This window comes from Balaenoptera acutorostrata, chromosome 1 (genome assembly GCF_949987535.1).
Source record: "Balaenoptera acutorostrata chromosome 1, mBalAcu1.1, whole genome shotgun sequence".
Classification (NCBI taxonomy): Eukaryota; Metazoa; Chordata; class Mammalia; order Artiodactyla; family Balaenopteridae; genus Balaenoptera; species Balaenoptera acutorostrata.
Genome location: NC_080064.1, coordinates 174,634,959 through 174,657,828, shown reverse-complemented (window position 1 = coordinate 174,657,828; position 22,870 = coordinate 174,634,959). Strand labels below are relative to the sequence as shown.

The window sequence follows — 22,870 nt, the reverse complement described above, 5'->3', positions numbered from 1 at the left end:
TTTTTGCCACTTTGATTACTATGTGTCTCGGCGTGTTTCTCCTTGGGTTTATTCTGTATGGGACTCTCTGCGCTTCCTGGACTTGGGTGGCTATTTCCTTTCCCATGTTAGGGAAGTTTTTGACTATAATCTCTTCAAATATTTTCTCTGGTCCTTTCTCTCTCTCTTCTCCTTCTGGGACCCCTATAATGCGAATGTTGTTGCGTTTAATGTTGTCCCAGAGGTCTCTTAGGCTGTCTTCATTTCTTTTCATTCTTTTTTCTTTAGTCTGTTCCGCAGCAGTGAATTCCACCATTCTGTCTTCCAGGTCACTTATCCGTTCTTCTGCCTCAGTTATTCTGCTATTGATTCCTTCTAGTGTAGTTTTCATTTCAGTTATTGTATTGTTCATCTCTGTTTTTTTTTGTTCTTTAATTCTTCTAGGTCTTTGTTAAACATTTCTTGCATCTTCTCGATCTTTGCCTCCATTGTTTTTCTGAGGTCCTGGATCATCTTCACTATCATTATTCTGAATTCTTTTTCTGGAAGGTTGCCTATCTCCACTTCATTTAGTTGTTTTTCTGGGGTTTTATCTTGTTCCTTCATCTGGTACATAGCCCTCTGCCTTTTCATCTTGTCTATCTTTCTGTGAATGTTTTTTGTTCCACAGGCTGCAGGATTGTAGCTCTTCTTGCTTCTGCTCTCTGTCCTCTGGTGGATTTCCTATTTTTGTTAGTTATATCATCTCAGCTTGTCAGAGCATATAACACTTATATTTCATTCAGTCACTCTTAACCACACCTTTTTGTCTTAGATCTGCATGCTCAGTACTCACTATCAGTTGTTTTTTTGTTTTTGTTTTTGCTAGTTTCTCCTGTAATCTCTTGGTTGGCTATAGTTTGTCCTCTGGTGATTTCCGAGGAAAAGTCTCCAAGTGAAAATTACTGTTGAATTATTGCAGTTTTAAATACTGTCTGAGGCTTTGCTACTTAAAAGATAATGTGGCTGGATATAAAGTCCTTGGCTCATACTTTCTTTTCTTGAATATCTTATAGATATTGCTGTGTCTGTTTTTCTGGAGGATGTTGCTTTAGAGAACTCTGGGTTTCTTACTCTTATATGTGACTTAGTCTTTGCTTGGCTGTCCAAAGATATTCTTTATCTTTGAAATCTAGTAATCCTACTCTTAGTTGTTTTGATATGGACAATTTGGTTCAATTTTTCATGCTATATGAGGTACAATTTAAAAATGTAGATTAAAATATTATTTTGTTTCTGTAATATTTACCAGAAATATATCTAAAGATAGCTATTTTGTTCTGTTTTATGTTCCTTCTTCAGGTTGTCCAATTAAGTATATGTTGATTCTCCTATGCTTGTCATCTATATCTAACATTTTTTCTCCATTTTTTTGATATTATTGTTTCATTTTGTTTGATTTTCTCATGTTTATCCTGATTCCCTTACTGTGTATGGCTCCCAAGAGGGAAAGTGAGAAGATTCAGAACTAACATGCTGTTGGAACACCAAAGTGTTCCTATTGGAATAACCAAAAACAACACTTTTCACTTGGTTTCCTGGCTAGGTTAGAAAAATTACATTTTTAAGAAATTTCAAGGTAAAGAAATGCTTAATTCTTATTGTAGTTTATCTTATTAAAATTATTATTAAATTATCATTAAAAAGTTATTAAATAAATTTCAGGACCTCTTAGATTGCTGAAGGTAACATTTATAATAGTGTTCAGTCACATCATAGGTTTATTCCTTGATAATAGTACAATTTGAAATTGTACTAATGATTTTTTTTTTTTTTCTGTTACCGTAATTCATATGGGGTAGTAAAACAAACTGAAGAAAGCTTAGGACTTGTCAAGAGCCATAGATATGGGGGGGTCATGAAGAGGGAGTTAATGGTGTATGAGAGAGGGCAAGCATCTGGACATCAGGAGATGGCAAAGCAGAGGGCAAGAGAGTTTGGGGCCAGTAATCTGGCTGGTACACTCATCCAAAGAAAACTGCAGAACACACTCAAATGAGTCTTTTACTCTACATTGTCCTGCTTGAGCTCTGAATGAACTCTATGCCTGACATCTAGTCAATGTCCAGTAATAGATTACAGAATAAAAGAACAAGTGAACACACACATCTCATTGCAGTGATAAAATTTTACAAAATGAAGTTCTCAATAGGAAATGTTACCTGAAAAAACATTATTTCTTCATTTTTAATATTGAGTAATAAATCCATTTGTTCAGACTCCTTTATTCAACTTAATTTATAGTAGGAAGAATTCCATTAAAATCTTTGATCCTATCTTACTCAGGTATATCTTAATTGGCTCAGCCACTAGTTTTTGTGAGGTCCAAGATAAAGGAGTTGGCTGGAGTGATCCTCTCCCCATTTGCGAAAGTAAGTAAAGACTTTTTTTGACTTGCCTCTAAACCTAAACCATGTTAGGTAATAAAACTCCTGTGCATCTTTGCTGCTTCTTATACCCTTCATTAGAATTTGCATCATGAATGTTAGATTTGTAAGGATGCTTTCCCTAATTATTTCTTCCTCTTCACTCACTCATCTCAGTTGCCAAGTGTGAGCCTCCTCCAGCCATCAGCAATGGGAAGCACAATGGTGGAGATGAAGACTTCTACACATACGGCTCTTCTGTTACCTACAGCTGTGACCCTGACTTCTCAATGTTAGGCACAGCCTCTATTTCTTGCAGACTGGAAAATAAGACAATAAGTGTCTGGAATCCAAGCCCTCCTACTTGTAAAAGTAAGTCATAATGATGAATTTTGGTTTGAATTTTTTGTTTAAAAGAAAAAGGAAGGTAAATGTATTGGGGGAAGTGAAATGATTCAAAGACAAACTAATTATTGCAATGATGCAGTCAATTTTTTGGTAAACTGATGCTTATGCATGCAGTACCAGTATATGGTAATAAATAACACTGATATCTCATTGGCTTTGTAAAGTAAAAGTTTTTTTTAAAAATTAAAGTATCAATATAATTGACTCACAATATTATATTAGTTTCAGGTATACTACATGGTGATTTGATATTTTTATACAGTACAAAATGATCACCACAAATCTGGTTACCATCTGTCACCATACACTATTACAATATTATTGACTATATTCTTTATGCTGTAAGTTACATCTTGAGATGTATTTATTTTATAGCTGAAAGTTTATACCTCTTAATTCTCTTCATCTATTTTGCTCTGCACCCCCTTCCCTCCTGCCACTTCCCTTCCTTGACCACCAATTTGTTCTCTGTATCTATGAGTCTGTTTCTGTTTTATGTTTTTTGTTTTGTTTTAGATTCCACACATAATTGAAATCATATCTTTGTCTTTCTCTGCCTGACATTTCACTTAGTGTAATACACTCTAAGTCCATCCATGTTATCGCAAATGGCAAGATTTTATTCTTTTTTTATGGCATATATATATATAGCACATCTTCTTCATCCATACATCTATTGATGGACATTATGGTTGCTTCCATATCTTGGCTATTGTAAATAATGCTTCAATGAACATTGGGGTCACATATATCTTTTCAAATTAGTGTTTTTGTTTTCTTCAGATAAATAGTAAGGAATGGAATTCCTGGATCATATGGTAGTCCTATTTTCAATTTTTTGAGGACGCTCCATACTGTTTTCCATAGTGACTATACCAATTTACATTCCCATCAATAGTGCACAGGTGTTCTTTCTTTATCCGCATCCTTGCCAACAGTTTTTATTTCTTGTCTTTTTGATAATAGCCATTCTGACACATGTGAGGTGGTATCTCATTGTGGTTTTGATTTGCATTTCCCTGGTGATTAGTGATGTTGAACATCTTTTAATGTGCCTGTTGGCTATCTGTATATCTTCTTTGGAAAAAATGTCTATTCAGGTCCTCCGTCCATTTTTTAATCAGATTTTTTATATTGATTTGTATGAGTTCTTTATGGATTTTAGACATTAACCCCTTATTAGATATATCATTTTCAAATATCTTCTCCCATTCAGTAGGTTGCTTTTTTGTTTTGCTGTTGGTTTCCTTTGCTGTGTGAAAGCTTTTTGGTTTGATGCAGTCCCTTTTTTTTTTTTTTTTTTTGCTTTTGTTGCCCATGCCTGAGGAGACAGATGCAACTAAAAAAATACTGATAAGACTGATGTTAAAGAGGTCACTGACTATGTCTTCTTCTAGGAGTTTTATAGTTTCAGGTCTTACATTTAAATATTTAATCCATTTTGAATTTATTTTTGTATATGGTGTAAGAAAGTGGTCTAGTTTCATTCTTTTGCATGTAGCTGTCCAGTTTTCCCAACACTATTTACTGAAGAGTGTCTTTTCCCCACTGTATGCTCTTGCCTCCTTTATCCTAGAATAACTGATCATATAAGGGTTTATTTCTGGGCTCTCTGTTTTGTTCCATTGATCTGTGTGTCTGTTTTTGTTCCAGTACCATACTGTTTTGATTACTAAAGTTTTACAGTATAGTTTCAAATCAGTGAGCATGATAACTCTTGCTTTGTTCTTCTTTATCAAGATTGCTTTGGCTATTTGAGGTCTTTTGTAGTTCCATACAGATTTTAGGATTATTTGTTCTAGTTCTGTGATAAATGCCATGGGTATTTTGATAGGGATTGCATTAAATCTGTAGATTGCTTTGGGTAGTATGGACATTTTAACAATATTAATTCTTCCAATCTATGAACACATTATATGTTTCCATTTTCTGGTGTCATCTTCAATATATTTTATCAGTCTTATAGTTTTCAGAGTACAGGACTTTCACTTCCTTGGTTAAATTTATTCCTAGATATTTTATGCGTTTTGATGCAGTAATAAATGGGATTGTTTTCTTAATTTCTCTTTCTGATAGTCTGCTATTAGTGTATGGAAATTAAACAAATTTCTGTATATTAAATTTGTATCCTGCAACTTTAATGAATGCATCTCTTAATTCTAATAGTTTTTTTTGTGGAGTCTTTAGGTTTTCTATGTATAGTATCATGGCACTGGCAAATAGTGACAGTTTTACTTCTTCCCTTCCAATTTGGATTCCTTTTATTTCTTTTTCTTGTCTGATTGCTGTGGCTAGGCCTTCCAATACTATGGTTAATAAAAGTAGTTAGGGGGCATCCTTGTCTTATTCTTGATCTTTGAGAAAAAGCTTTCATCTTTTAATGATTGATTTTGATATTAGCTGTGGGTTTGTCATATATGGCCTGTGATATCAGTTGTAACTTCTCTTTCACTTCTGAGTTTGTTTGAGCCATCTCTCTTCTTTTCCTGAGGAAACTGGGTAAAGATTTATCAATTTTGTTTATCATTTCAAAGAACCAGCACTCAGTTTCATTGCTTTTTCCTATTTTTTTTTAGTCATTATTTTATTTACTTTCACTGTGATTTTTATTATTTCATTTCTCCGACTAACTTTAGGGTTTGTTTTTTCTTCTAATTCTTTTGGGTCTTTTAGGTGTAAAGTTTGATCGTTTATTTCAGATTATTCTTGTTTCTTTTTTTTTTTTTAATTGTATAGCTACTTTATTTATTTATTTATTTATTTTTGGCTGTGTTGGGTCTTCGGTTCGTGCGAGGGCTTTCTCTAGTTGCGGCAAGTGGGGGCCACTCTTCATCGCGGTGCGGGGACCGCTCTTCATCGCGGTGCGCGGGCCTTTCTCTATCGCGGCCCCTCCCGTTGCGGGGCACAGGCTCCAGACGCGCAGGCTCAGTAGTTGTGGCTCACGGGCCCAGCTGCTCCGTGGCATGTGGGATCTTCCCAGACCAGGGCTCGAACCCGTGTCCCCTGCATTAGCAGGCAGATTCTCAACCACTGCGCCACCAGGGAAGCCCTATTCTTGTTTCTTGATGTAGGCCTATATTGCTATGAACTTCCCTCTTATAACTGCTTTTGCTGCCACCCATAGATTTTGGAAAGTTGTGTTTCCATTTTTATTTCTCTCAATGTATTTTTTAATTTTCTTTTTGATTTCTTCATTGACTGATTGGTTGTTTAGTATCAGGTTGTTTAGCCTCCACATGTTTATATTTTTCCATTTTTCTTCTTATAATTGATTTCTAATTTCATGTCATTGTGTTTGGAAAAGAGAATTCAATCTTCTTAAATTTATAGAAACTTGTATTGTGGCCTAATATGTGATCTATTCTGGAGAATGTTCTATATGCACTTGAGAATGTGTATTCTTCAGTTTTTAGATAGAATGTTTTGTATATATCTATTAAAACTATTTGATCTAATATGTCATTTAAGGTCAATATTTCCTTATTAATGCTCTGTCTTGATGGTCTATCCATTGATGCAAGTGGGAGATTAAAATCCCCCACTATTATTGTGTTACTGTCAATTTCTCCCTTTGTGTTTGTGAACATTTGTTTAATATACTGTATTTAGGTGTTTCTATGTTGGGTGCATTGATATCTATAAATGTTATATCCTCTTCTTAGATTGACCCTTTATTATTAAGTAATGTCCTTCTTTGTCTTTTGTTATAGTATTTGTTTTAAAGTCTCTTTGGTCTGATATGAGTATTGCTATCCCAGCTTTCCTCTTGTTTTCATTTGCATGGAGTATCTTTTTCCATCCCTTCACCTTCAGTCTGTGTACATTTAGTTCTAGAGTGAGTCTCTTTTAGGCAGTATATAAAAGGGCCTTTTAAAATTTTTTATCCATTCAGCCACCTATGTCTTTTAATTGGTGCATTTAGTCCATTTACATTTAAAGTGATTATTGATATGAATGTACTTGCTGCTATTTTGTTAATTGTTTTCTGTTTTGTTTTGGTTTTTTTTGGTAGTTCTTTTTTGTTCCTTTCTTCTTCTCTTAGTCTTTTCCCTTGTGGTTTGATGATTTTCTCTAATGTTATGTGTTTGGGTTCCTTTCTCTTTAATTTTTGCATAACTATTGTAGGTTTCTGTTTTGTTGTTATCATGATGTATATATATATATATATATATATATATATATATATATATAAAATAAACTGATATATATCAGTTTATTTTAAATTGATAGTCACTTAAGTTCGAATGAATTCTAAGAGCACTACATTGTTACTGCCCCCCCATTCTACATTTTTTACATTAGAGTTTACAACTTTTTATTTTGTTTATCCCTTAAACTACTTATTATAGTTATAGTTGATTTTGCTACTTTTGTCTTTTACCTTTTATACTACTATTTTAAGTGGCAGATCCACTGCCTTTACTATATATTTGCCTTTACCAGTGAGATTTTTTTCTTTCATATATTTTCTTATTTCTAGCTATGGCCTTGTCTTTTCTGCTTACAAAAGACCCTTTAACATTTCTTGTAAGGCTGGTTTAGTGGTGATGAACTCCTCTCATTTTTGCTTGTCTGTAAAACTCTTTATCTCTCCTTCAATTGTGAACGATTCCCTTGCTGGGTAAAGTATTCTTCGTTGTAAGTTTTTTTCCTTTCAGCACTTTAAATATATCTTGCCACTCCCTTCTGGCCTGCAGAATTTCTGCTTAAAAATTATCTGGTAGACTTATGAGGGGTTCTCTTGTACATGACAAGTTGTTTTTCTCTTGCTGTCTTTAAAATTCTCTATCTTTAACTTTTACCATTTTAATTATGATAATGTCTTGGTGTGGATCTCTTTTGGTTTATCTTGCTTGGGGTTCTCTGTACGTCCTGGACCTGGATATCTGTTTCCTTCCCCAGGTTAGAGAAATTTTTAGCCACTATTTCTTCAAACAAATTTTCTGCCCCTTTATCTTCTCTATTCTCCATTAATGAAAATGTTAGTTTGCTTGATGTTGTGCTAGATGCATCTTAAACTAGCCTCATTAATTTTTTTTTTCTTTTTGCTGTTCTGATTGGGTGATTTCTACTATTCTGTCTTTCAGATCACTTATCCATTCTTCTGTACCACCTAACCTGCTATTGATTCCTTCCAGTGTATTTTATTTTATTTATTGTGTTCTTCAGCTCTAATTGGTTCTTTTTTATATTTTCTAACTCTGTGTTAAAGTTCTCTCTGTGTTCCTTCACTCTTCTCCTGGGTTCAGTGAGCATCTTTATAATCATTATTTTTTACTCTTTATCAGGTAAATTACTTATCTCTGTTTCATTAGGGTTTTTAAAAATAAGGTTTTATTTTATTCTTTCACTGGGAACATATTCCTCTGTCTCTTCATTTTGTTTGACTTTCCATGTTTGTGTCTATGAATTAGGCAAAACAGAATGAGCATGGGCTGGGGGACCCTGGCACTCACTGCATTGGGTCTGCCTTTGTGGTACAGTTGGAGCTGGAATGGGTGCATGTGGGAGGGGGTCCCAGGGTGCTCTGCCCAAGAACCACCCTGGGGGGATGGCTGGAGCTGCAATGGGCATGGGCTTGGGGTAAGGGTGTCCCAGCGGCAAAGTAAAAGTTGATTCTCATTCATATTGAGTTTGGTGCATGTCCAGGAAACTCTCTAGGGCAGCTATAGTTTAGGTGTTAGTTTAGCAACCATCTCAGCAATCCAGATTGCTTCAATCTTATGATATCAAAATGTGCTTTCACAATCTCTTTAGTAGAGGAAGAGAGAAAATCAAATTGTCCCCTGGCTTTAAGAGTTTTTTTTCCTGGAAATGACCACATATCACTTTGCATTTCAGCCTTTTGTCCAAAACTAGTAATGTGTAGACCCTACTCATCCTAAGGGAACTGAGGAATATCACCTTTTGTCTGTGCAGGAAGCAGAACTGGAAATACTGGTTAGCACTGTTCATGTCAACCACATATGCCTACAGAGCAAGCAAAACCTATTACACACCAGAAGTTCAACAGGACAAAGCAAACAGTAATTGAGCAAGAAGAAATATTGTGGCATTGCTAGTTTGCTAATCTAAGACATCTTCCTTTGCTACTAAGCACCCACACAGTATCACTTACTATTCTGACTCAGCACAGGACACAATCAAATCGGGGATAAGCGATCATGATACTGCAAACCGTTTAAAATGCCTGAAGAACTCTCATGAGTTCAGAATGAAGGTGAAGGGCAGGCATTGAAAGGCTTTAACCAAAATCTGCTGAATGTTAGAAAGACAACTCTGGCTGCAGAATGGACAATTTGAAGTGGGACAAAACTTAACCCATAGGTAACATGTTGCAACTATATAGCTAAGTAGTGAAGCTCCTTCAACTGTTGCCATGGCAGTGGGCCTGGAGAGAAACTGGGGAATCCTAGAGGAATTAAAGTGGCAGGACTGACAGGACTTGATGACTGACTGCTGTGGGGTAGGATGCAGGGGTAGTTTGTTCTTTGCTTGTGATGGTACAGCTCTCTGATGCCCTGGCTACCTCTGTATCATGGCTATCACATCATTACCACTGACCACTGACCCACCATCAAAATCATCCAGGAGAGCAGGTCATCATAGGGAGAGGTTTTGAGGACCTCAAGATATGTTTTATTCCTGGATTATATATGGCTAGTTTTTCTTGGGAAAGTGAAGAAGTTAGAGTTATCCACAATCATCTCACAATAGAACCTACATGATGGGATCTCATTTTACTGAGGCTTTTAAAACTTGAAAAAAAAAATATATAACCCATTTGTCTTTTCTTTTGAGTTTTTAGAAATCACTTGTCCTCGGCCAGTGGTTAAATATGGAAGAATAATCTCTGGATTTGGACCCATCTATACTTATAAACAGTCTATTGTATTTGACTGCGATAAAGGTTATCGTCTCAAGGGCAACAAGTTAATCCACTGTGGAGCTGATAACAGCTGGTATCCTCCTCCTCCCATTTGTGAACTCAGTAAGTATGGACCATGAAAGAGTTTCAATGTCTGGCATCTAAAGATATCCAGAAATATTGATGGGGACATACTTATATGCCTAAGCCCATTTGAATCACAGTAAAAATTTAAATTTAGATCAATCCCTCTATTTCTTTCTTGTTGGAAAAAAGAATGATTACAGTACACTGTGCAAGGTCATATAACATCACAAAAGGCTGCCACACGCAGTTGTGCACACTACAACCCTAAAGAGAGATGTTAGCATTGTAGACATTGTGGGTTAGTATGTTTATTTCAATAATTTTCTTGCAGTTGATAGAAAATTGCTTTGTTCTCTCAAAAATCTTTATATTATGGTGATTGTTTTAAAAGATATATAGTAAAGTGTCCTGAGGGAAAAATGCCTTTTTCTAACTTGCACAAAAGTATTGTATGGACTAATTATGATACTGATACACTGAAATTATAAACTCATGTGGATCACTAAAAATTATCTTTTTTTAAAATTAATTTTTATTGGAGTACAGTTGCTTTACAGTATTGTGTTAGTTTCTACTGTACAGCAAAATGAATCAGCCATACATGTATATATATCCTCTCCCTTTTGGACTTCCCTCCCATTCAGGTCACCACAGTGCATTAAGTAGAGTTCCCTGTTAAAAATTATCTTAATATTAACAATGATAACTTGGTGCTAGTCTAAGTACATAGCAAGAATTAATTCAATGAATTCTGTCCAGAATTGTGGGCACTATTATTATCCTCATTTTAAGGATGAGAAATCCATTCACAGAGGTTGTTTGACATGTCCAGAATAGGCAAATCCATTGAGAGAGAAAGAATTTTAGTGGTTTCAAGGGCCTGGGAGGAGGCAAGACTAGGAGGTGACTCTTAACGAGTACAGAGTTTCTTTTTGGGTTGATAAAATTATCCTAAAATTGGATAGGGGTGATGGTTGCACAACTCCGTGGATATAGTGAAAACCATTGGATAGTGTATTTTAAATGGGTGAATTTTATGTTATGTGACTTGTGTCTTAATAAAACTTAAAAAAGACCCTTACCCTTGAAGATAAAAATAAAATAAACATCCAACTTGACAGATGTTTCTATTACATTTCCATATTGTGAGCCAGTAACATCAGCAAAGAGTGAAGAGGACAAGATACAAGGTTTAGGCTCAGAAGTCACTTTGTGCTTGGTTTGTTCTTGCCAAACCCTTAAATGATAAAGTTTCTGGTGTCATCTGGATAAGGGGAATGACTCTTGTTTATTTTCTCCTATCAGCCAGGAAACAAGAGAGTTAGATTTATTTGTCTGCAACATTTCTCCAGTCATATCCACCTAGCAAGCCCAATGCTTCAATTCAGATACTAAACTTTCTGAAGTAAAATGAAGAGGAAGAAGAATTCATATTTTGAATAGTTGGCACAACACACAGAATCCACTCGTTAGTGCCCTTAGTAAGAACCTCTCTGATGCCTTGCACATTTGGGTACATGTCCATGTGTGTTTTCTGGTGTGGCTGATTCATCAGCTATGTCAGGCTGGTTCCTGGCTGAATGAGCACATGATACCCTTTGATAGGACAGGCTCATTGATCACTGTTGCATCCCTAGTAACAGTGTCCTTTTCCCTTGTTCTTCCTTTATGAGTAGACGGCTGTGCTGGCTTACCATACATCCCCCATGCCATGTGGGGAAAATATGGCTACCAGAAGCCAACAGAAGAGGAAGTGTATGATATTGGGACTGCACTGAGGTACTACTGCCTTTCTGGCTATAAACCCAAGGCAGATGGGCCCACGACTGTGACTTGTCAGAGAAATTTGGAGTGGACCCCATACATACAATGTGAGGGTGAGTTTCTTTTTTTAAAATCTTTTTGTGTATTAAATATCCAGTATGTGCTAGGATTTTCCATCTTAAATGAATATAATGTTTTTCCTCAAGATAAATTTAGAATTATACTAATTGAACACAATAGTGAACAATTATTGCCAGAAGGGACCATAAAGATTTTGGAGCTTGAGGAGCTGAGAAATTATAATCTTATCCTGGTTCAGAATCAAATGAGACAAAACACAGAAGTCAAACATTATGAAGATTAAGTATGAGCTTCATTACTGGTAAAGGTAGAATGGAGAATACAGCTCCACCACCACCCAAGTCAGAACTCCGTCACAGCCCTTTCCTCCCCAATGTAGATTTTGGGGTGCTTGACAGAAGGAAAGTCTGTGAAACAGTCATGAACTCAAGCAGCTGCAAGGTGACTTGTGTCTCATGTCTCTTGAGCCATGAGACTGTGGGCTGAAAGACCTGTCTCTAGAAGACAGACTCTGACCCCTGACCCAGTGCTTTTGCCTCAATAGGATAGAAAGGAGACTTTCTCTAGTCTCACTTGAGAGTAAGTGAGGGGCTGAAAGATATATGGATGCAATTTTATGGGCCTCAATGGAATTGACAACATGCATTTTTCTACACATCTATCAGACTCTTGCCATTTTAGAGGTAAAGACACTGAAGACCAGAATACAGGGAACTTTATTCTGTAGATTGGAATTTGAAAAATATGTGAAATGCACAAATAATGAAAAATGGTAATCCACTTATTGAAAGATTAGTCATTTCATATTAGGACTTAAAGTTCAATTGCAGTCGTTCAGACTCATTTTGGGGAAATAGAATGAAAGATTTTAACAATATCACTGAATTAAAATATATTTAATAAAAATTATTGCCACCACTTAAATAACAAAGTATTGGAAACAACTGAATTGTAAACAAATGAGTTGGAGTACTTTAGCAAATCAGGGCCAAGGAGAGCAGACTCAAAGTGCCTTCTGCTTTCCCAATCTCTCTTCAGTGGTGAGATCTTCTAAAGGTAGAAATTAGACTTTTAGCCATAGGAGCCTCCTCATGGTGATTTTACTAACCATTAACCTTCTTTTATATTTTTTTAGCGGTTTGTTGCCCAATACCAGAACTGAGCAATGGCAGAATCACTCAACTGAGAAAAAGCGGCATTGACAATAGCTGTACCTATCGCTATGGAGATGAGGTTTCATATACATGTAATAAGAAATATACATCTGATGCTAGATGCACAGCAGACGGCACGTGGAGTCCCAAAACACCAGAATGTTACCCAGGTAAGAGCTTATGGCAGCATGCTATTTTAGAAGTTTTTCATATCAAAATGATGGAGATTGTTATTTTTTAATTAAAGTGTAGTTGATGTACAATATTATATGTTTCAGGCATACAGCATAGTGATTCACAATGTTGGAAGGTTATGTTCCACTTATAAAAATTGGCTATATTCCCTGTGTTGTACTATATATCCTTGTAGCTTATTTATTTTATACATAGTAGTTTGTACCTTTTAATCCCCTACCCCTATCTTGCCCCTCTTAGCTTCCTTCCCCCCACTGATAACCACTAGTTTGTTCTCTATATTTGTGAATCTGTTTGTTCTGTTATATTCATTCATTTTATTTTTTAGATTCCACATATAAGTGATAACATAGAGTATTTGTCTTTCTCTGTTTGACTTATTTCACTAAGCATACTACTCTTCAGGTCTATCCAGGTTGTTGCAAATGGCAAAACCTCATTCTTTTTTATGCCTGATTAATATTCATATATAGATAGATAGATAGAACATAGATATAGATACACATCTTTTTCCATTCATCTGTTGATTGACACTTAGGTTGCTTCCATATCTTGGCTACTGTAAATAATGCTGGTATGAACATTCAAAATGATGGAGATTATTAAGGGAAGGTTTCAAATTAGGTAAAAGAGACATGGGCTGGTTGGCCCTGAGGACATGGTAAGCCCTCACCTGGAGCCCCTGAGAAACTGGTCTCTAGGGGAATCAGCCCAGGATGCTTTTTTGTGTCAAGCATAGGGGTTCCAAGATGGTTGAGTCTGTGAGCGTCAAATACAACAGTCCCCAAGTCAAGGTCATATTCAAGTGTGGAGCAGAAAGTTTTCATTCTTTCAGTCTCTCTGTGAAATGAAAAAAACCTCAGTAAATTTGCCTCTAGCCTTGGGAACAGAGTTACAGTTTGGATGTGAAACCACTGCTACAGCCCAACTTAGAGAAGACTGTTGACACACAAGTTGGAATGGTTTCAATAGCCTACCTTGCAAAACACTTCAGATTTGCAGAATTTCCTTTATAAAAACAAGGGAGGTGTCAGAGCTTTCCTTTTAGATCAACAACTTCAAATTCTTAGCATGGAAAATTCAGAGAAGACAGAAGTGGTTCTCCTTGCTTGTGGTTTTTTAATCCTATGATCAACATGCACCTCGGGTTGTTTGAGCTGGCCAAGGACTGCATGAATGGAAGAGGAAAATTAGAACTGTCAAAGGCATAATTTCTTCTATTGGTGATACATATAAGAAGAAAAGACTCATCTCTGCCCATCACTGAGTTATGGCAGAACTTGCCACTAAGAACTCAAAATGGATGAAAGTTGATACATGGAAAAGGCTTCAGAAGGATTGGGTAGACTGCTAAGGTGCTAAGACAGCATCAGGAGACCCTGGCGGCTAGTAGCTGTGATCAACAGCAGGACTCACCTATGCTGGAAAGGCCTGGATGGAAGAGGAAGTGGACTGAACAAAGACAAGGTTTTAGTAAAAAAAAAAAAAATCCTTAGAGCCAGAAACAAATGTTGTGCCCAAGGTAAAGTTGCTATGTGGGGCAGATTTATTGGAGTCCTTTGGTGTTCCCAATCTGTGGAAAAGTGAGGATATCACCAAAGTTGCAGGAGACTACAGGCTCATATATATTACTTGGGCTGGAAAAGATGCTCAGAAATTCATTGATGAATCCCATGTGATGTGGAAGCATCAGAACAACAAGATCTGGCCAGCCCTTCACTGCTTGGTACCAGAGCATTTGCTATTTGATACCAGATCTTGTCCAAGAATATACTGAAAAGCATAATTATATAGCTCTGGGAGTGAAGAGAGGAATGTTGGGGTTATCCTGGCTCATTTGCATGAAAGCACTGCAGAAGCTAACTCATAAGAAATTCTACAGCATGATATCTTGGACTTCCCTTTTAGGAATTTGAAACAACCTGGTTAGTAACTAGGGAAAGGAATTGTGATCCTTTTTCATAAACAAAAGCTTAACAGTTTGGTAAGAAACAGTGGTAAATTAAAATCAGGTTTATCTTTTTATCAGAAGTTGCCAAGATGTATGGTTTCAATAGGTCTTCTGTTTGTTTGTTTTTTAAGAATGTACCAATCCCTTTATCTTTAAAACAAGAGGCTAGCAGCACTAAAACCAGAAGACCATTCAATCAAACTAACTACAAAAGTAAGTCAAAAAGGACATCTTGGCTTTACTACATAAGAGAAGCAAAGTGTGAAAAGCAAGAGTTCATTTAAAATCCTAACTTTAGTCATGAAAGGAACTAACAGTTTTCGCATGCCTATTTCTGGGCAGTCTTCATCCAGAGTGGCTAAAGAAGTAATTCTTAAAGTAGTGATCTTGCAAAATGCACCACTGATTAGTCATCTCTTCTCCAGCTATGCAAAAAACAGGATGTGAAAGTGCCTTGCAGAAACCTTATGCCAATAATTCGTTCTCTCTGGCATATATCCCAAGACAAATTAAGCTTTGCCAAGACACACTGTAGACACACTGGAGCATCACCTTTGGATGAAGGGAGAGAGGTCCAAGCCCTTGAATGCTTAGAAAGGTGCACAGGTGTTTCTGATGCCCAGCAGAAGCAGAGAGCCTCTGCCTTACTCTGTATAACAATATATTCTCTTAACATCCCATTGTGGCTCATGTTCTAGCCCTGGCCATCTGTCATCTTTTTATCTTCAGGAACAACTTCAGAGATGACATCATGCTACCTGGAGCAGAGAGAACCACAGAGAATGAGAGATCTCATTCAAGAATTTTATGAAGTATGAATGCTCTTAGCCTTTACTGATAGCTTAATAATCATTAAAAATGCCACACTGGGTCAGCCCAGCAGTTTCTTCAGCTCAGATTTTTTGGCACTGATGAATGGATTGTGGAAGAACACTGTGATCTCATTCTAAAACTCTAGAGTTTTTGTAAAGCCTGCTGTTTCTATTCCAACCCACTGTAAATCTGCCATTTGTGAATTTAAGCAGAAAAAGGGTCTGTTTTCTTATACTTTTCTCTCCTTGTTCTTTTGTACAGACTTTCACAAAGTAGAATTCTCAAATAATAATTAAAGTCACAGCTTCATGTTAAAAACACAAGCTTGTTATATGGTTTGCTACTGATTAAAATTTTGTGAAAGTTTTATCAATTGGTAAAGCAAAAAGACCAGAAATAGCTTTTTATAGACCAGTTTTATGGTTCCTGAAAATCATTCTGTGATAGAAATAGGACTATGGTTAAATTTCTAATGAAAATAGAATAATTTCCCTTTTTGCAGTTTGTATTTCATATCTACACCATTCTAGTTGAAGGACTTATAACTCTGCATGATGCCGAAAGCTCGGCCTCTGTGTATTGGTGCCAAATAGAATCTTGGAGAAAAGAATAACTTTATTGCTTTGCCAGGCAAAGGGGGACACAGCAGACTCGTACCTCTCAAAATTGTGTGTCCCAACCCAGGAGGATTTGATGAGGAGTTTTATAGTAATGGTTCAAGGGTGGGGTTGCTGATAAAATTAGGGTGTGTGCAGGGCCTCCACCCCTCTAATCTGGTCTCAGGTAATCTTGACGAGTTTCTCTGGTTCAGGTGGTCTTTCTCTGGTATTAAGAATGCTGACATCTCAAAGAGCTTAAGGACATTGTTATGTGTATTCCTTGAGGCAGACCAGGACCCTGCAGAAGGCTGCACTATTGTTTCTTGGCTGCCCCTCCCTTGTCTTTGCATCCCCATCCCTTCCCTTCCCAGATTAGCACCTGTTCGAATCTGCCCTTTGGAACTCAGGGAAGGTCATGGAGATTGAAGGTCTGTTCCCTACAAGAAACGGGGGACAGAAAGGCTTCTGTACCCAGGAACCCTACAGGGTCCTGCTCAGTTTCATGCAGAAGAAAAAAATACTTATAACTGTGCAGTCGTATAGTCAGATCTGAATCCACAATTTTTAAAAGGGGAATGTTAAATAAAGCTGGCACAAATTCTATAGCTCTTGACATATTCTCACTAAAGCCAATTGCTGACTTCTTAAAGACAGGGAGGGGTGAAAAGCCCAGTAGGTTTCAGTCTCTATCTGCTAAATGAATGAAAGGATAGAAAATCAGATCTTAGAGATGAGTGTCATTCTTCCCATAGCTTTTTGGAGGTTAAGAGTTGGAGCAGTACTAAAGAAGAACAATCTAGAAGCAGATGAAATTATCAAATTTAAGTTTGATTTCTTCTCTTGGAAATCTACTCTTAGTTCATCTGAAGTGTGTGTGAACTGCAGAAAGGCTCCAATGCTAGAATCTCTTATTCCGCCTTTTTACCTAGAAGTTCCTATACCCTGATCAGCTGTGAGTATATTGATCTTGGAACCCACTGGTTGAAGCACGTGGGCACCCTCCCAGGAAACCTGGTAATAGTGAAATGACCCTATTATTGTGCTGTTTATGGATCAACAACTTGAACCTATAACAAACTGCTTGGCTTTTGTGCCAGTATCAAGGATGCTGCTAATACCACAGCATCATAGGGTTTTGGATATCCTTAAGGACAGACTCCCTCCTTGGATAATGGAAATTAGAACAATGAACTTCACAGGGTGATAAATATGAGTAACTGTTGTGACTTCTATTGAGAAAGAGGAAGTAGGCCATTGTTTATTCCCTACCATGCCTTTTTCATAATTTGCTTTTATAATGTAAATTTAGAATTTAAGAAATGTGTAAAGCTGGTGTTTTGTTTGATGCTGATGTTTTTTATGTGTTGTACTTTTTAACCCTTAACATTGTTTGTATAATTTGAATGCAACAAATGAACTTGCAGTGAAAGTCCTTTACTACAGCCTCATTCAGTTGGAAAAACGAAACAAAACAGACAAAAAAAACCCCACATTAGGTAGAAAAGTTCATATACCCTGAATGATTTTTAGAGTGGATAAGTTTGTTAAAAAATACTGCCCCCTCAGTTCAACTTTCTCTTTTTCCCCCACTGCTTGTTCCCATTCTTTTGAACTTCCTGGTTTCCTTCTTTTTTCTGAATCAATGAAAATAGCCCACATCTAAAAGATAAGCTAGACAGTTCAGTTATTACCTTTTATTTCTTGGTATTTATTCTTTTTTCTTCTCTTCCTTCTGGTCCATATGCCTTCATCTACAGTATAAAACCTGCCCACATCTAGTGAACCTGCCTTTCTGAGCTTACTTCCTTTCTTCCTTCTCTACTTTCCATACTCTGGAACATCATCATGCCATCTACTTCTTGCTTATTCAGTAGAATTAACATGATGCCACTGGTGTTCTGTATCAATGTGATATTCTGTGGATTGTCACATGGTCATGATATCTTCAGACTCTATTATGACAGGGACAGGTGAGTTATCATAGCCAAGGTCTTAAAAATGCAGATATTTGATCTTGAACCTTCCATGTGTATGCAAACTCTTTGTGACCCTCTTTTCTGATAGGGATGGAAAAGAAGACCTCTGCTGAATCAGTGGCCTCACTTACTCGAAGACATATTAATCTGCTCTAGCAAAGATACCACATCTGGTACAATGGATGCAATAGGGGCTAAAATGCTGTTGGGTTTTCAGTAATCTACTGGAATTCTCCAGAATCCTAATTTTTGTAGTAGACAGACTGGTGAAGTACATGGGGATATGATGACCCCTCCTGCATCTTTAGTTCTTTAAGAGTGGCACAAATTTCTCCTTCTCCCCTACCCTTCAGTACATGATATTTTAAAAAACTTACCTTCTTTGCCTCCAGGGGGAGGGTATAGGTAGTATCAATGGCTTCTACTTGGCCTTCTTGGATAGGACAGCTCTAACCCCATAGGCCAAGGACCAATGTGGAGGTTGTACCAATGACCCATTTTGTCTATCCTGTTTATACTTTCAAAGATAATGGAAAAGGCCACCAAATGGCTTAATAGGGGGGCCATGATAGTTCCAGGTATCCCTGTCAACTCAAGCTCTATGTTCAATAATCCTTGGATTATTGCGCACCTCTCACCTGTGCACAGTTACCTATGTAAATAGACATAGGTCCTCTTAGAAGACTGGGGCACCCATTCCTGTGTATTCTTCCCAAGGTGTTGTAGTATCTTTACTCCTGGAAACTGTCTTTTTTCTTTAGTCGATGATCTCCAGACCTGACAACTGGCACAGGTCCAGAAACTGAACAAGGGATTGTAACTTTTTGTTGGACCAAATGCCATCAGCCTCCTGATCATCCATCCTTAATTTCTTTTGATGGTACAAATTGCGTAGTAACTGGTTGGCTGCTCATCTATTTTCACCCTTATGAATGCCATGTTCTATTAACCATATTCCTAACTCTCAGGCACCTCTGGTTGTCTCTCTAATGTGCCACTCAATTATGATGATTACATTTACTTAGCTTCTGAAGCATATAAGCACCTCTCAGACTGCGATTGCTAAGAGTGAAACTTGTTCTTTAATGTTCTTCCCATCATCAGCTCTGGCCTTTGATATGGGTGCTCTTCTTGTTAGGATGTTCCTTCTGACCTTGGTACATGTATCCTCCAGGCTTTCCCAGGCAACATAATCATTTGGTGAGGTTTCCAGCATCTGTAAGGTGCATCCACTCCAGCATGCTCTCTTTTCTGAGTCACTTCATCTCTCCTTCTACCACGTGCCATGGCAACTCCAGCATTTGAATCTCATTGTCAGCAACATGTTTTCTATGCCTCAAGGAGACATCTGAGGATAGTACTTGTAGATACTATAGCCCATCAGTTTAATATTTTACCTGACTTTCCTGATGGCCTGTTTTATTTAAGTTTCTCATACACTGTTTGTGGATCCTGACAGCATTCCCTTTCAGAGAGGTACTCAGCACCATGCCACGTCTATTATTCCAACCTGCAAGCCATCTTTTTTATTCTTTCTATGAGCTCTTTTCTCATAGATATTTTAGAAGACAGTAAGTATATTCTTGAGGGGTTGGATGGACAGGTTTGAATGGGAGCAATGAGTCAGAGATTGTGGATTTATCTCACATCTTTACAGTCTCTCCCAGATGTACATCTCTGCATTTAGCCTGAAATCAGTGGAGTGTACCACTAGTACAATGAGACTTTGGGCCAAATTCAGCCTTGATGCCAAAATGGCTCCTAAATAGTGTCAAGTTTAGTGAATTGTCAATAAAATGAAACAAATCTTAAGTACTTGTCATTCCATTGGAGGCTTTCTAAGGTTCCCCAGCCTCAGGCCTACAGAAGGGCAGCATAGGTCCTGGGTTTGGCTAAGTGAGCAGATGGGCAGAGAATATAGAAGGACAGAAGGAAGCCTCCTACAAACCACACAGATTCTGGGAAGTGTTAATATAAGCATCCGACATGCTGACCCTCTTTCACTTTTATGTCTCACATCAAGATTGCGATTCTCCCCCTGTCATTGCCCATGGACATCATAAACTAATCAGTTCATTCCTTGGATTAAAAAGTGGTGATGCTATATACGAATGTGATGAAGGGTACACCCTGGTTGGAAAGAACAAACTCTCCTGCACTTCTTCAGGCTGGTCACCTGCAGCCCCTCAATGTAAAGGTAACTCCAGCTCCCTCTTCAGCTTTGTGGGGGGCGAATTGTCCTGAAAGGCTTGAGAGCACAGTTTCTTCTCTGTCAGAGGCAGCAAAAAAATATTTGATTCAATTTGATTTATTTTAAATACTTACTATATTCTGATGGTACCCAAAGCAAAAAGTACAGAGGGCACAACAGAAACATTAATCTCCCCTACTTCTTTCTCCCAGGTGCAAAATTCAGCCTTTGTGAGGCAGCCCCTATTCTTCGTTTCTTGTATGCTTCCAGAAATATTCTACAGGTGGTACATCTTATCTGAGTGTAGTTGTGACCCATAGCAAAACTGTCATGGAAAGTTGGTCTAGCATGAATGTCGACTCCCATGGGATAATTGCAAGCATCGTGGTGAGGTCACAGGTATTTCCATCAGAGCCAGGGCAGGGCACCACCAGCTCAGGACGTAGGCATGTTGTGGGTGGGGGACTCCTAGTGTGCCAGCTGTGTGGCGACAAGAGGGGTAAAGATGGGGTCTGATTGTTACATGCACACAGGTTTAATATCACTTTGTCATCAACAACCGCAGGGATTACTTGCCACCATTGTCTCCATTGCACATGGGAGGATAATAGGCGAGAGGGAAAATCTTGTATCCAGCATCTTACAGGGATCAAGATACGAGAGATAGTTGACTTAATAGATGAGGATTTGGGGTCACATGCCCTTTTTATATTCTGTCATGCTGTTTAAAATTGTTATGTCCTTGGGCAAGTTACTTAACTTTTCTGTATCTCACTTTCTCCTAGATAAAATAGTGAGACTTAAATAAGGTGATCACATAAAGTACTAGCCCAAAGTCTAATGCGTAGCCAATGCTCAATAAATATGTTAATGAAAATTATTTTTATTCTCAAGATGAAAGATAAGGTAAAACAATTAGCAGCACTTAAATATAGTTCATTCTTAGTACTGTAGACTCATATCTTTTTCTTAGATCTACAGATTGCTTAAAATTATGTTTCCATTTCAGCTTTGTGTCTGAAACCAGAGATAGAACATGGAAGGTTATCTGTGGATAAGGATGGATATGTTGAACCCGAAAATGTCACTGTCCAGTGTGACTCTGGCTATGGTTTGGTTGGTTCCCAAAGTATCACTTGTTCAGAAGACAGAACGTGGTACCCGGAGGTGCCCAAGTGTGAGTGGGTAAGTGGCACAATTCAAGGCAGTTTACAATCTATCAAACCCTAAAATGGGTGTCTCCCTCAAAGCACTGTCCTGCCAGCAAAGGTGACATCTGACTTGTCAAGATTCGTTCATACAAAGGAACTCTCAATTTTGCCTTGAAGCCCTCTGGTCAGAAAGGAGTGGCAAGTTTTCCTGCTCTCACTTGAGAACAGGGAAAACTGAGCCCCTTTGGAGTGGAGGGTCTCAGAGACCTGGGGGTACTGACTCCTTAACTTTACTTTTCTAGGGGATATGGTATACTGTTGTCGCATTTCTGGATGGTCAGCAGAAGTAGTCTCTGTTCCCACAGAGGCTTTCTGCGAAGCCGTCTCAGAAAAGAGTTATATTCTTCTTAGGAAGACGATGGTGGGGTCCAAGGTGTTTTCTGGTTTTCCTGCTCATCCACCAGTTCTAGGTGGGTCTTGGTCCTGAATCTGTAGTCCTGCCTTTATCAGCATGAACTATGTCCCCTAACAATTGGGAGAGAAGCCTTTTAAGCACATGCATCACATATTTCTCTTTTAGGAGTACCCTGAAGGCTGTGAGCAAGTGATCAAAGGCAAGAAACTCATGCAGTGTCTCCCAACCCCAGAGGAGGTGAGATTGGCCCTGGAGGTGTATAAGCTGTACGTGGAGATTCAACAACTGGAGCTTCAGAACGATAAGGCGAAGCAAGCCACTCAGGAGTGTTGACTGTAATGTTTCCCACAAAGGGGAGGAAAATGTGCCTTGCTGCCTTAAATCCAATATGGATCACTTCAGTTAATCACCTTTACCATCTCTTTTACACCATCAATTGTGCTAATAATTATCTAGAAAGGATAATTGGTTAATATTTAGTGCTTTGAGACTGTAGAATTATTGATCATTTTCTGATTCATATTTTTGCTTTTCTGGACACAGAGTACACATTTTATCAATTAAAATTTTACATATCCAACAGTATTTTGTCTTCGTGGTCATTAGGGCTCTGTGAAATGAGGTCTATGAAAAAACCCATACATAAAGTTGATACATTTATTTTACTGTAGGGACCTCGGACATATGAACGTGGGTTCACACCAATACATTTCCCTGGATTGCCTTTACTCCACAGTTCCACATGTACAAGTCACTCAGGTGTTCAGTATTTAGATTAAACATCAACACTCTCCAAAAGCCTTGTCCGTTGTCCCCCATTTGAAGCAGTCACG

General features: G+C 37.7%; 1 protein-coding gene and 1 pseudogene across 2 annotated transcripts in view; both read left to right on the top strand.

The window, feature by feature from the left end:
- The window catches only part of LOC103017329 (C4b-binding protein alpha chain), a 38,679-nt gene extending 16,057 nt beyond the window's left edge, over nucleotides 1–22,622 (top strand). For both annotated transcript variants that reach the window (XM_007171544.3, XM_057526718.1), the window contains exons 5-12: nucleotides 2,305–2,390; nucleotides 2,562–2,756; nucleotides 9,601–9,783; nucleotides 11,424–11,624; nucleotides 12,728–12,916; nucleotides 20,304–20,477; nucleotides 21,481–21,656; nucleotides 22,203–22,622. In XM_007171544.3, the coding sequence (XP_007171606.1) occupies nucleotides 2,305–2,390; nucleotides 2,562–2,756; nucleotides 9,601–9,783; nucleotides 11,424–11,624; nucleotides 12,728–12,916; nucleotides 20,304–20,477; nucleotides 21,481–21,656; nucleotides 22,203–22,370 (1,372 nt within the window). In that variant the 3' untranslated portion in view covers nucleotides 22,371–22,622. The remainder of the gene's footprint in view (nucleotides 1–2,304; nucleotides 2,391–2,561; nucleotides 2,757–9,600; nucleotides 9,784–11,423; nucleotides 11,625–12,727; nucleotides 12,917–20,303; nucleotides 20,478–21,480; nucleotides 21,657–22,202) is intronic.
- Nucleotides 12,934–15,633, top strand: LOC103017054 (nicotinamide/nicotinic acid mononucleotide adenylyltransferase 1-like; annotated as a pseudogene).
- Nucleotides 22,623–22,870: the final 248 nt, after the last annotated feature.